Source organism: Zeus faber (assembly GCF_960531495.2).
Source record: "Zeus faber genome assembly, chromosome: 16".
NCBI classification, from domain to species: Eukaryota; Metazoa; Chordata; class Actinopteri; order Zeiformes; family Zeidae; genus Zeus; species Zeus faber.
In genome coordinates this window covers 28554105-28568011 of record NC_137202.1, presented here as the reverse complement: position 1 = coordinate 28568011, position 13907 = coordinate 28554105, and the positions used below count along the sequence as shown (strand labels likewise).

The following is a 13907-nucleotide window of genomic DNA, read 5'->3' as shown; positions in this document are numbered from 1 at the left end:
TATCCTCAATATTCTGTATTAATATCATTTCTGAATATTAGAAGGAAATGCAAGATAGCAAATTGTTTGACCGGGTGTGGTGAACAACAGGTAAACATCGTCGTTGGCCTCCCTCACGTCTGTCCATAACAACCTCTCCATCTCACCGTAACCATGACGCTGTGATTGTTTGACGAGACGACAGTCTCCTCGTGGTGATTTGACTCCTCACCGCTCTGGGAGTTTCTTGGCGTTGAGCTCGTTCTGCCGCTGCTCTGGGGATTAGAGGAAGCCCATGTGCAGTGATGCGCCGCCTCTTTCAACCCTTTCTTGGACCCCGTCGTCAGCCTGTTGAGCCTTCACCGCTCTCCTGCTTTGTTTGGGCCTCGTCCTGACCCAGACTGTGGTGTGGGGATGGTGTGGTTTGAGCCGCCACACCTGTCCTGGCTCATGGTAACTGGTGGATCCAGGATCAGAGTGGCTTCACACCTGGTGCTTGTTGCTTGGTCTAAGGAGCAGCAGGTAAAACCTCCATCCCCACACTCACTCAGGAGAGGAGCCTCTAAGATGACACATGAGTCCATCTGCTCCTGGCTTGTTCCACCTGGCCCACTCTCTACAATAAACCGGTGTCTACGACCCCGTCTTCTGTGTCTCTGAGACGGAGGTCCCTGGAGCACCACTTGGGTGGCGGTGATAGGCCAAACTGCCACACTGACCCAGGACTTTTTATGCTTCCGTGCCGGCGACCCCCGTGGTCGGAGGCATAATGTTTTGGGTTGCCTGTCTGCGGGTCCGTCCTTATGTACGTACATCTGTCTGCCCGTCCCATTCACGTGAACACGATATCTCAGGAACGTCTGGAGGGGATTTCATGACATCTGGCACAAACATCCACTTGGACTCCAAAGATGCACTGATTAGAATTTGGTGATCAACGGTCCCAGTCACTGACCACACAAAACACCTTTTTGGCCATAACTCAAGAATTTCATACGCTAATTATGACACCATTTCACACAAATGTCTAAATGGATCAAGTGATGAAGTTTGACCTTATGTTTAAGGTCAAAGGTCAACTTCACTGTTACATAATGCAAAAAGACTTTTACTCAACACCATAAGAAGAAGGGAGGGTGTGACCATTTTCACATTTGTTTGGATACTGAATTGAAGTGTGTTGCCTGTTTACAGTGGACGCTGCCGCGTTGAACAACTGGAATCATGTCAATATAAAAAGTTCCATTTCACCAAAAAATACCTTTTATTCAATTCCTCCAAAGTCTTGTCTACATATACGACAGATATGATATGGGTCTGGGCAGACATGTTGGCACACAACCACAACGCGGTCATTCTAGTTTCTTTTCATCTGTTTTCCCTGCGGCTCTCTTCCTCCGCCCTTCCCCTCTATTTTTTCTCCTCCTCTTCATTACACACCACCTGTTTTCTCGCTCTCATTTCCCTCAAAGCGCGACACATTTCTCTCACTTATTGATCCAAATCTCACTCAGTTTATGTGACTTTGATAAATGTGAGTCTGCTCTCTCTCTCTCTCTCTCTCTCTCTCTCTCTCTCTCTCTCTCTCTCCAGCCACCATGAAGCAGGTTGCCCGTACGGTGGCGAAGGTGGAGCTGTCGGACCACGTGTGCGACGTCGTGTTTGCTCTGTTCGACTGCGATGGTAACTCCGTCCAAACACTTGTTTATCAAAGCAAAGGGCGTTGACATCGCCACAACCACCTCTTCCATCTCTCACTTCTTCCTCCCTCCCTCCCTCCCTCCCTCCGCGTTGCCCAGGAAACGGAGAGCTGAGTAACAAGGAGTTCATCGCCATCATGAAGCAGCGTCTGATGCGCGGCCTGGAGAAGCCCAAGGACATGGGCTTCACGCGGCTGGTGCGCGCCATGTGGAAGTGCGCCCAGGACACGGCCTGGGACCTGGCCACGCCCAAGACGCAGTAGGGCTCATACAGGACCAAACCTTGCCGTAAACACGCTGAGAGGCAGAAACCAGCGCGCATGCCGCTGTGGCGCGAGCTTTAAATGTGGTGAAGCATGCCGACGCAGCGATCTGCACCGTGTAAATGTGTATATTTATTTGTATCTTCCCTCCGCGTCGTGCGCGGAGCAACGAGTGACCTTTTCTCAGCGTTTTTATCGCCGGCGCCAACGTGATTCACTAAAAGACGTGGAAGTGACGTCCATCTCACGTGACGCTCAGAAGCCCCAATGCATGCTGGGATGCTAGGTGATTCAGTCTGGAAACTTGGAGAGATCCCCGCACACAGTGTAATATTATAGTTATTTCTCACTTGGGTGACTTTATATAAATAAAATGGATATGAAATTCTCTATTAAAGATGTTTTTAATTACAATAAACCTGACGTGTTGTGTTTTGACGCCTTGTTTTGCCGAATGTGTGGTGTGCTGGTATTTCTGGTTTGAAATCCCCGACTCTAGGCGGGGCAGCAGATTAGTGACTAATCTGTCGTTGCTGTAATGAAACACGGTATTAAATGTTTGGGCACAAAGAGAAAAACAGCTTGTGGTCGCCACTCAACGAGTGTCTGTGGAGGAGGGAGAACGCGAGGACAGCAGCCGTCAGCGCTTCACTCTAATTGAAATGGGCTGGACGGGCAGTGCTCCGCCGCCGCCGCCGCCGCCCATTAAAAGATTGTCCTGTAGCCCTCAATATACTCAGTGCCGCAGTGCACACACACAGAAGTGGTACTCAGCGGTGATTGCGAGGTAGAGACGAGGTCCGAGCCGCGCTCATTAGCATTCCCCTCCCCTGGCGTTGGCACCGGTCCAGCCCGGGTTGAGAGACGGAGACGAGGGTTCGGGGCGGACCCGGGATCCCAACCCAGAACCACGCGACCCCGCCGGAGCGGTTCCTTCTCGTAACTCTGTTGCACTTTGCCTCCGTGCGCCCGTGAGGTCGCGGTCCAAACTGCAGTTGCGTGTGTGGTGGAACTCTGCCCGGCAACACGCCGCCCGGCCACCAAACCCCCAGACAGCGGGCTCGGCCTTGACGAGTGTCCAGATTTTTCTGCTTGGTTTGCGCTGAAGCAGCGCTCCGTGGTGAAGTGTTGCTTCAGAGGAAAGCTAAATTTGGAACACAGCTCAGAGCCTCTCACGAGGTTCACACTGAACAAATTCAACTACATTCTGCTGGGGCCTGATTTCTAACTTGTTACCAGCTCAGGGTCCAAGAATATACACACCAAAACAAATTTAATCTTACAACTGTGTTTTGTATATCACACTCACTTTGCTTTAGTATTCCGTTGTAGCCATGTTGCTTCTAGTAGTAGTGCTTTCAGCCATCAGGCATTTTTCACATGCATCCAATTTTGAAGAATTCATTAACCCATGTGGGGTAATGAGATCTCTGCATTTCTTTCCTAACTACTACAGAATCAACTCCAGCTCTTGACCAATGCCTTGCTCGTGGGCATCAGCAGGAGTGTCCAACGCAGACAGAAAAACCCACGTGAACACAGGGAGAACACACGACGCAGAACCACCCCGGGTGGGGTCATGTTTGTTTCTTTTGTGTGCGGCTGACTCATGATTCACAGGGCCCAACTACATTGATGTGCCGGCCATATTTGGCCCCCGAGCTGCCGGTTGAACAGCCACGGTTACCTTCCATTACATTTCATCGTGCTCAGTTTACACGTGAACCAGTCGCTAGAGTTTCTGCAACAGAACAGCCTCAGCTGTTGGTGGCCAACGGGCCCTCACGTCTACAATCGGACCAAATCTCTGGATAAAACTGTATGAAATGGCAAAGGATATTAAATGTGACGTCTTGAACCGACATTAACCAGCGACGTGGGGTCAGTGCAGCAGCAGCAGCTTGGAAGCCTTTCTGCTCAACTCTCACTTTTAAACTCATTTTCACTTGTTAGGAAATTAAAACTCCACACGGATGCGACAGAGCAGAGCGAACGGCTCCGGTCGTGTCTGTGGTTGGTCCGGAGCAGAGGAGCCGGTGGGAGCCCGGGGCCCTCTCTGTGCATCCAGGTGAGACGGCCGCTCCGACGAACACTTCTGCACCGCGTCCAATTAGGAGGAACCAGAGTTGAGAAGAGACAGGGCTTAAAGGGCACGTTCGGTGTTATCTTATTTCTCTCTGTCTATATAGAGTATTACAGACCCAAAGCTACACTTCATTTCTCCTATGACGACACATCAAATAAAGCTTATATTTTGGATGTCGGGGCTGGAGACTGGAACTGAATTTGCGCAGCTGTAAAGACCAAAATGAAATAAAACTCAAGATTCCCATGTTCCCCAACCCTTCCCAATGAGTCACATGAGAACAGTTCATCTCACAGGTATTTAATTACAATCAAACCGACAGCACACTACGGTCCGAAGAAAAAAACAAAACTACGGAGACTTCGGATCAGAGACTGAACTTCACACGTCAGTCCCATTTCAACAGGACGTTACTCCCAAAATAAAGATGGCTTCGGAACGGTTAGGTCAAAAAGAATTTTGAAAAGGGAATAAAACAGCAGAATAAATACTGAAATATAAAACAGAACGGTCGCCCTCCGAGCTGCAGCGCCCGCCCTCCTCCACACGTCAGCTTAACTCAACGTTATTTTCTACACTTCTGTACCAAAAAGAGATCTGCTCATTTAAAATTAACGGTAAATGATATGGCGTTTCCTCTTTCATTCAGGATGGATGGCTCATTCTGACACCCGCACACGTTTATATACAAAAAAAAAAAAAATCTCTAGGTTACAATGGAATATAAGACAGATTAAGGAAATACAGAAACAATGTCAACAAGGAAGCTTCCACTGGCAGCGTGCCGCCACCCAGTGGACACATGTGGAACTGCCTCCGAGTCCATGTAAGCGACATGCAGCTGGGAGCCCCCACCACACGCACCTCGACTTTCATATCTGATGGAAAGACCAGACTCCATTTTGAACTAATATTAATTATCAGCTCAGGGGACGGTGTTCCCTCCATCTGGGTGGGACCGGGGCTCGTCCCAGAGGAGACACAAGGTTGGTTGGGGGCGTTGGGGGGGAGGGGATCTTCAGTCGCTGTCGAACTTGATGGAGTTGATGGAGGTGGAGATGGCCCCGCCGCAGTAGCTGCCCCTCTTCTTCTTGGTCTTTTCGTGGCGGAAGGACTTTCCCTTGGTGAACTTGAGCACGTTGTTGGCTTTCTGGCCCCAGTCTCCGCTGGAGCCCATCTGGAGGACACACGAGTGGATGGACGTCAGACGATGTGCATGCACTGTTCAAGCTGTTTCTAAATTAAGGTTGTTTTCATTTTGAAGCTTTTAACTGTAGGTCCACCCCTTCAGTCAGTGACCGGGGCCTGCGCTCATACTTCAAATATTCTCATTGGTTGAACGTCCCCCCCCCCCCCCCCCAAACAGTTATTACTGGATGTTTTTCATCTGACCAGTCATGTGGCTGGTTATCTCAAAGACTAAACAGTAAAAAGCCATTTAACCCTTTACTTCCTGCTTCACCGCAAACCACCACTTATTTTGATGATACCTTCCTCCACCCTCCGCCTCTTCCACACGGCGCTTCACCACTGCTCCACTCACAACCAAAAGATCCACAGATTGCATTGAGAGAGATAGATCCCCCCCCCACAAAACATGGCTGTCACACGGCATGGTGAACAGGATCCGCAGTTTTAAAAAACGTAATCTCACCTTGGCGTCGAAGGAGTTATCTGCCAGCCTGTGATCCACATCTACCTCCTCCTCTCTTACTCTACGGAAAGGTACATTCTGTCAGACAAACAGACAGCGTGGCATCAGTGGGGGTCAGGCGCGTGCACGGCACCGTGCGTCATGTGGCGACGGAGCTCGTACCTTCTGGTTGGCCTTGGGGAAGGTCTGCGGTGTGGTCGCCACCTTCTTGGATTTCGGGGTCTCGACTTCAGCTTCTTCCTCTTCGCCCTCAGAGGAGTCTTCATCTTTCTTCCTCTTGCCGTTCGTACCTGGTTAAATAAAGAACAGAATAGGGGAACGGTTTGAGTAAGGATGCTGATGGGCTTCAGATAAATACCCAGGGGATGAAACCCACTTCATATTTTTATACTTGACCTGCTAACATTCATGTCATTCAATGTCAGGTTGGGATTTATTTACCAAATCATCACAGTGAAATGATGCAAGCAAATAAAGCAACGTACTCAACATGGCTCCAGACTGCGACCATAGATCTGTCAAGTGCAACTAAACATTTTTAGGCGTATATTTTGGGCGCATCTATGCACCTGAAATTTAGCAGGTCTGATAAATAAAATGATAAAAATATTTAACCAACACCAACCGGGTGTACAGACATTTGCTTTTGAACAAATTTGTCACGGATTCGACGAAATCATTCAAATTCCAAATTATTCATGATTGATGGAGATACAGACGTTCCCAAAAAGGAGCGAGATCGTCTTGCACATATGAATTGACCACATCGAGGGGGAGCATGCCAGTGCACAAGGTGCGTGTAAAACAATATAGTAACCCTGGTAGCTCTGGTTTAAGCAGACACGCAACACATTTAAATGGTTATTCATATTCAGATATGAATATGATTTGATTCAATAAGCATCTATAGGGCCCTAACTAGGGGTCCAGCTCAAAGTGTGGGGACCGTATTGTTTTTGCTTGGATTGTCATTATTATTATTCATGTGGCCATTATCACGTGCCTCACATGTCAAAGTGCCTGGCGCTCAGCAACCCTGGAACCCACGGACGCTATTAAATAAAATTTGTATTCGGGGCAGTCCGCACATGTGGCGCTCCAAATTAAATCCAAATCTGACTATTTCTTAAGGGTGTTACAATTCCGATTTGAAATGGAAATGAGCATTTGATTTCAAACTTCAAAAATCATAAGCAGGTTGACGATTCTCCCGGTGTTTGTGGGTAATGTTGTCAGACATAGATCTTGACCGCGCCCATTTATGAAATAAATGTGATTGCTAATGCAATGTTATCTGAACCGCATACTGTATCGCTGATGCGGAAGTTTTCCAGCTGAGCTGCGGTGTGCGTACGCGGGGGGTGTTTCTGTGAAACTGTATGAAATATTTTGTTTGTTTATTCCACTACAAAAAATAACAGTTATGATGTAATGTGAATGGACTCAAAGTTACTTATTGAGAAACAAGTGGTTTTCTTTACAAATCAACACTATTCTAACAATGAGGTAGCAGTCAATGCTGAAAAAGAGAAAATACATATGTTTAAATTGAAAATCAAATTGTAGATTTGGAGAATCCTGAGACCCCTAATATTTGGAGTAGTGAGTAATAAACGTTTTTTTCTTTGGAGCCGACGAGCGGAAGTCGACGAGCGAACTGGCTATGTTGCCGGTCCAGCAGGACGATGTGGTGATCGGTCAAGTAAAGCACACGGCTTCTTGTATGTGGACGTATGCGCGCAGCATTTCTTATAAAAAAAAAAATACATTTCTGCTGAAACACTGCACATGTAGGCGTGGCCTACAGGAAACAGGAGTTTATATGTTGACTTCATCCAATGTTGTGTTGGTTATACTATAGAATGATTCATTGCTTGTGTTTAGTGAATAATACAGAAGAAGAGGAGCTTATTAAAAAAATAAAAAATAAAAATGAAATCGCATACTAAACCCCAATATTGGTCTAAAGAATCACATTTTGATTTTTCTCCCAAATCATTGAGCCCTAGTGTTGAGGGGCGTGGTTCGGAGGGCTTTGATGCAAGAGAGCGTGTGCGGCAAACTGCTTCACCCAATGGCAGGAAGTAGGGATGCACCCATATCCACCTTGTTCACTTCCATCAGCAAATAAAACTGTATTCACCGATGGAAGTGGTCGATGTTTTTCCAGTGTTTCCTACACATGGGTATATCAGGTATATTAACGAGCGCCAGAGTATATTTGGCGACCGATTTCAGCATTTTTTTTTTTTTTTTAATCCATCCAAGAGAACGACTCCACCTACAATCAATTTTAGAAGACGTGGATAACCGCTCTTTGCAGCGCTCCAACCAGGGAGTGAAATCTCTGAAATCATCGGTTTCGGCCAAATTGTTTTTTTAAACATCTGTATCGGCCCAGAATTGCACAACCTGTTCCTTCCTAGCAAGGAGGCCACACTACAGGCGTTGGGCGTCTGAGGGGGATGGGTCATCTGAGGAGGATCTTCTCTAAGGACCCGGGAGCAGCACACTTTTGTTTGAGTTTGTCAAGCACTTCAAACATCAGTACTTCTAAGTTTTTTTTTTTTTTTTAAACAATTTAATCCTGATTTCTTGTTGAGTGTGCTGTGATTTAAATCAAGAAAAACATTTATCTTTATTCCTGTTAAATTACCAATGTGCATGGGAACTGACAAAAGGTTACGCTAAAAATGTATTTTTGCGGAGCGGTGAATATTTTTGGGTGCACATAAATGACGTGCCGGTGCGTCTAAATGATAAATGTAGGTGCACCAGTGCCAATGTAAAAGGTTAGTGTGGAGCCCTGTTCAATATATAATTAAATCTGACAGAGTGTTCAGTGTCTTCAAATTGATGTTCATATTGTACTAAAATCAATAGACAGAGGCTGGAGTGAATTTGGAAAACAGTCCATTTACCGTTTGTCATCGGGGTGGTGGGCGCGGTGGCTGCTTTGGGCCTCTCCTCCTCGGACGAGCTGTCGGAGGAGCTGCTGCTCTCCTTGGCTTTGGCCGCTGGGGGGGCCTTGGCTTTGGTCGCTGGGGGGGCCTTGGCTTTGGCCGCTGGGGGGGCCTTGGCTTTGGCCGCTGGGGGGGCCTTGGCTTTGGCCGCGGGTGTTTCCTCCTCTTCAGAGCTGCTGTCGCTGGAGGAAGACTCTGCAGGCTTGGTGGCTTTAGCAGCTGGGGGGGTGGCCTTGGCTGGAGCCGCCTTCCCGTTGGACAGCGCAGGCTTGGCCTCCGCCTCAGAGTCTGAGCTGTCTGAGGAGTCTGAGCTGCTGTCCTGGGCCTTCTTGGCCGCAGGTTTGGGGGCTGCGGGGCTCTTGGCTGCCGGCTTTTTGTTTGGGGCTGCTGCTTTAGCGGCTCCTGGTTTGGTCTTAACAGGTTCTTCTTCATCCTCAGAGGATGAGTCAGAGTCAGAGCTGCTCTCTGCGGTGGGCTTGGCTACCGGAGTGGCGGGCTTGGAGGTCGAGGCCGCTGGTTTTGCGGCTGCTGTCTTTGGCTTGGCGGGCTCTTCGTCCTCCTCAGAAGAGGAGTCTGACTCAGAGCTGCTCTTTGCTGGTGGTTTAGCGGCTGGTGGTTTAGCGGCAGCGGGTTTAGCGGCAGCGGGTTTAGCGGCAGCGGGTTTAGCGGCAGCGGGTTTAGCGGCAGCGGGTTTAGCGGCAGGCTTTGCTGGGGCTTCATCTTCAGAACTGCTATCAGAGTCTGGATCATATGTGAAAAGAGCACAGAATGTAAATCCATAAACCCATGTACTGCAATTACCCTCACAAATTAGTTGCGCATCTAAAAAACGTTGGCGTAGACCAGGGGTTCTCTGTAGGTCCCGACCCCCAAATGTTTTCTGGGGGTCACCAGGTGGTTTTCTGAACATGGGAAAAAAGGGAACGTATTTAAAAAAAAAAAAAAAAAAAATGTCTTTCCCGCACAGATCTGACTATTTTCGAGCAATATGGACGATGACGGGTGGAAAGTCACATAACAGCTCATGAAACATAATATTAAATATATCCAAAACCATAGTGTCACAAATTATAATTTTTAATGGCACAAACGCAGCACAAATGGCCATGATTCTATCACATCACGGAACCCCACAGAGGTCTTACGTGTCGTAGATTGAACTACTGTGAGTCGGATTGATGGTGATTTTGTCTGAATTTTTAGGGGTTGCCAGCCAAAACGTTTGAGAACCCCTGGTGTAAACCACAAAGGAAAGCTGAAAACAATGTTTCAGTCAATTTAGCGAAAGACTAGTGACCCGTCCGTTAAACCACAAAATATAAAAGAAAATATAAGGTTTGATACTTTGAGTCATCTGCTACCTGAGCTTGAGGAGTCCTCTTTTTTAGCCGGCGTCGCCTTAGCAACAGCCTTGGCTGGAGTGGCCTTAGCAACAGGCTTCTTGGCCGTCTCCTCATCGTCTGAGCTGGAGTCTTCCTCTGAGGACGACTCTTTCTTAGCAGGAGTGACTTTAGCGGCTGGTTTGGCTGGAGTCGCCTTCGCAGGAGTCACCTTCACCGAGGGCTTCTTCCCCTCCTCTTCGTCCTCCGAGCTCGAGGAGGAGTCTTCCTTCTTAGCTGGCGCAACCTTTGCGGGAACTGGTTTGACTGGAGCTTTTTTAGCTGCAGGCTTTTTTTCCTCTTCATCTGAGCTTGAGTCTGAAACAAGAGACATGTTTGAGTTGCAACCAGCGAGAAGCAGCAGAGCGGTCAGTGCAGCACCGACCTCCTTTCTTACCAGAACTGTCAGAGCTGGACTCCTCCTTCTTGGCGGCTGCTTTGGGCGTTCTGGGCTTGGCCGGGGGGGTCTTTGCAGGGGCTGGTTTAGCTGCAAGGAGAGGGAGGTCTGTCAGACTCTAGTAAGAAATGCAGACAGTGCTTCAAGACTCAGGGAAGGTGTCGTTCGTTCTCACCTGGAACCTTCTTGTCTTCCTCATCGTCACTGCTGTCGGAGGAGTCGCTGTCCTTGGCCTTGCCGGCTGCAGCGGCAGGAGGTGGAACGGCACTGTACTGTCCCACTGAGAGAGAGAGAAACGATCAGCACCACAAGAACCAACATCGACATGAATTCATCAGCGGCAAATGAACACAGACAGAACTCCAACGCACCTGCTTTGGGTTTTTTGCTTGGAGGAGCCTTCTCTTCCTCGGATGAAGAGTCCTCGCTGCTGGATTCGGCTGCAGCGGGGGCTTTGGGTGGAGCGGGGGTCTTCGCTGGGCGTTTGACAGCAGCCTGAAGGAGACCACACTTGTAGTTTAAACTCAACATGAAGATAGCCGTAACGGCACAAAGGTTTCAACTCAAAAGGTTTCAAAAGGCCCCAACAATGGACACGTGTTCTATTGCATTTACAAATTGGCAATTTCTATACAATGATCCCAAGTGCGGCTTCCCAGTAAAAATCTGATAAATCCATTTCGGCAAACGCTGCATGAAAGTTAAATTATATCACAAGTCTGTTGTTCAGAAATAGAACAATCTCTCTCTCTCTCTCCTCTTCAATACTCCAGAGAGTGAAGGTTGCTCCTTGTGAGAGGTGATGGAGCTGGAAACAACTGCCTCAGTCCACAGAGGATGCTAATGTCACTGAAAGCTCCCAAACTACCTGTATTGCTTTAAAGAAGGAATGCAGAAACCTGTCTGAGACTCAGGGATGCTCTGGCTTTCACAGTTCTACCTTAGCGGGCTCTTCCTCTGAGTCAGAGGAACTATCACTGCTGTTGCTCTCCTGCTTCTTGGGAGCTGCAGCAGCCTTCGGTGTTGTGGCTCCAGCAGCTTTAGCTTCTACAATCCAACACAGAACCCCGTTAAAGCCACACGAGCAAAAATCACGAGTTCAGTAAAAGACCAAATGGTCACAGAGTCCATGAACTGACTTGTGGCAGGAGCTTTAACAGGCTTGGTCTCCTCTTCAGAGTCAGACTCCTCACTGCTGGAGCTGCTGTCCTTCTTCCTTTTGCCTGCATCTGGAGCCTTCACTGGAGCCTGCAAAGAGTTTGTAAACTCAGTAATTCAGAAACAACATCAAATGGTGGCATTGTCGTGGAAAGGTGTGTCCATCAAACCTTTGCAGGAGCCTTTGCGGGTGGAGCTTCATCCTCACTGGAGTCGTCGCTGCTGCTGGAGGCAGCTTTAGAAGCTGGAGGTTTAGAAGCTGAAAAGATGAGGAAATTGTGTGTAAACCGCATGAAAGGTGATCGCAAAAGAGTTGAACTGGTATGTCAACTAATCATACAACAAATCCTAGTTGGACCAATTGAAACATTTACCAGCAGCCTTGGCTGGTGGTGCAGCTTCGTCTTCCTCGCTACTCGAATCCTCGCTGCTGGAGCTCGCTGCACTCTGCTTTGCTTTCTTTTTCGAGGGACCATCAGCAGCTTTCGTGCCGCTGGAGGGAGCCTTTCGTTTCTTCACCTCAGGAGACCTAAAGACAGAAGGTTTCATGACCTTGAGCAACAGTGTTTCTCTGGACTACATAAACACTTATTTTGTATACTTTATTGGTCCCTCTAGGGAAATTAAGTGACCAATTACACGCTTTGTTAAAAGTTATGCAATTACCGCAAAGTGAATTCATTCCCATTTTAGTCAAATACATTAGGAAAAAAAAACAAAACAACTTGTTATCAACTTGTCCTTCATAACAAATTCTCTCTCTCTCAACTCAATCTGAGTCACGGTGTGAGGGGTGTGGCCTTTCCTTAATTACGCCTTAACGTAAGTGCCACCGCCTGGCTGATCGGGCTTGTGTTTCTTGGGAAGCATTTGCGCATCATTTCCAGTCATTGGGCCAAGTTTCCTGTTTCCGCCTCGTTCCAGCTCACAGCAATTTGAGATGCGGCATAAGACGACAAAGAATAATACAGCGGCATAAAAACAACAGGGTTCTACACCACCGGGGTTCGAACCCTATTAACAAACTTTCAGAGAGGGAAAGGCAGCAACTCACTTCACCCAGAAATTGTAGATGTCAACTAGCCTCGCTTCATTTTGATCCTGTGGGTTCTGCAGAAGAGAAGAAAATAAACATTAACACAAGATTCTGTTTTGAACTTTCAGACCTAACGACTTGTTCTTCAGGTCTGATGGTGTTTTAACAATCTGCTCCGGATGTTTGCAAGCTGTGGTGCACCGGTGGTCTGGAGGGTACGCCATGTCCCCTGGACCACAGAGGAGACCCCGGTGGTCAGATCGGACCCCGGTGGACATCAACTCCCATGTGCAGGAGTTGATTTGAGTCGCTTTGAACTGATTAGTCGACCTGAGATTCGGAATCGCAGTTCCAAGAGTGACCTGGTCAAGAAAGCAGCAACCAGTCTGAGTGAACAGAGACAACAAGCAGAGTACTACAGTCTAAAACTCAAGATTTTAAAGTATAAAAACTAAACTGGTACAAGTCTGGTGCCGTCGCCGCAGAGGGGGAACCAGTTGGTGTTTCACGTTCAGACAGTTGTGCCAAGTTTATTACCACGGGTCAGCAAGTGTCAATGTGACCGTTTATAACTTTAACGGGTATGATGGTTTATAACTTTAATGGACGTGTCGTTATGAGCGGGTATCAGGTACGAGTGGAGTCTCCGACACGTGAACCGCGCCGCCAACGTGTCGGTCTCCGGAACAAACAACTCCGCCATTAATTAACTTCCAAACTCACCACTTTGGTCTGTTTGAGGAACTGCTGGGCCGCCTTCGAGAACTTGTTCTCCAGCAGGAAGGAGTACACGCACTTGAACAGGTCGCTCGGAACCGAACCTTGCGCCGCCATCTTCACCACGAGCAACCGGGAAGGAGCCGGACCATGTGGGCAGAGCGCACGGCGCCTGTTGATTACGTCACAGTTTGGGTGCGCTGCGTTCCGCGGGAGGTCGGAACTCGGTTCTCCGTGTGCGGCGGCCCCCGCCTGGGAGCCGGGCGGGGCCCAGTCGCCTCTGGTCGGTGAAAACACAGACACACGCAATAAATATGTTTGTTTGTCAAGCCCGTGATTCCACAAGCGTCTGCACACCAGTAAAAACCACCCGGTTGCAGTTTAGAGAAACGCTGGGCGTGCTTTTAAATATAAATGCAACTGTGTTCGCTGTTAACGGCATCTAGCGCAATATTGCTGGGTCTGTTATCTCAGTCAAGCGAGACCGGACCGAGCAACCCGAGACATTTCGCCTCAGACGTCTTCCCAGATGTGTCCTTCGAGCAGGAGCATTTTTCACAGTTTGGATCCCAACG

The 13907-nt window shown here is 48.3% G+C and overlaps 2 protein-coding genes across 3 annotated transcripts in view; one reads left to right on the top strand and one right to left on the bottom strand.

Moving 5' to 3' along the window:
- micu1 (mitochondrial calcium uptake 1) overlaps nt 1-2360 on the top strand; it is a 36541-nt gene extending 34181 nt beyond the window's left edge. Inside the window, exons 11-12 of the mRNA XM_080017155.1 lie at nt 1573-1662; nt 1779-2360. Of these exons, the coding sequence (XP_079873281.1) occupies nt 1573-1662; nt 1779-1942 (254 nt within the window). The 3' untranslated portion in view covers nt 1943-2360. The remainder of the gene's footprint in view (nt 1-1572; nt 1663-1778) is intronic.
- Nucleotides 2361-4318: 1958 nt separating this feature from the next.
- nolc1 (nucleolar and coiled-body phosphoprotein 1) lies at nt 4319-13460 on the bottom strand. 2 transcript variants are annotated; one of them, XM_080016101.1, is made up of 14 exons: nt 13339-13460; nt 12634-12689; nt 11954-12108; nt 11750-11838; nt 11561-11669; nt 11362-11468; nt 10793-10916; nt 10597-10701; nt 10422-10511; nt 10007-10342; nt 8604-9386; nt 5845-5972; nt 5683-5760; nt 4319-5205 (listed from the first exon to the last, which is right to left on the bottom strand). In XM_080016101.1, exons 1-14 carry the CDS (start codon nt 13447-13449, stop codon nt 5047-5049), a joined length of 2430 nt encoding a protein of 809 aa, XP_079872227.1. In that variant the 5' UTR covers nt 13450-13460; the 3' UTR covers nt 4319-5046. The 2 variants fall into 2 exon arrangements, with proteins under 2 accessions (XP_079872227.1, XP_079872228.1); XM_080016102.1 differs by having other exon boundaries at nt 5068-5205; nt 5683-5743.
- Nucleotides 13461-13907: the final 447 nt, after the last annotated feature.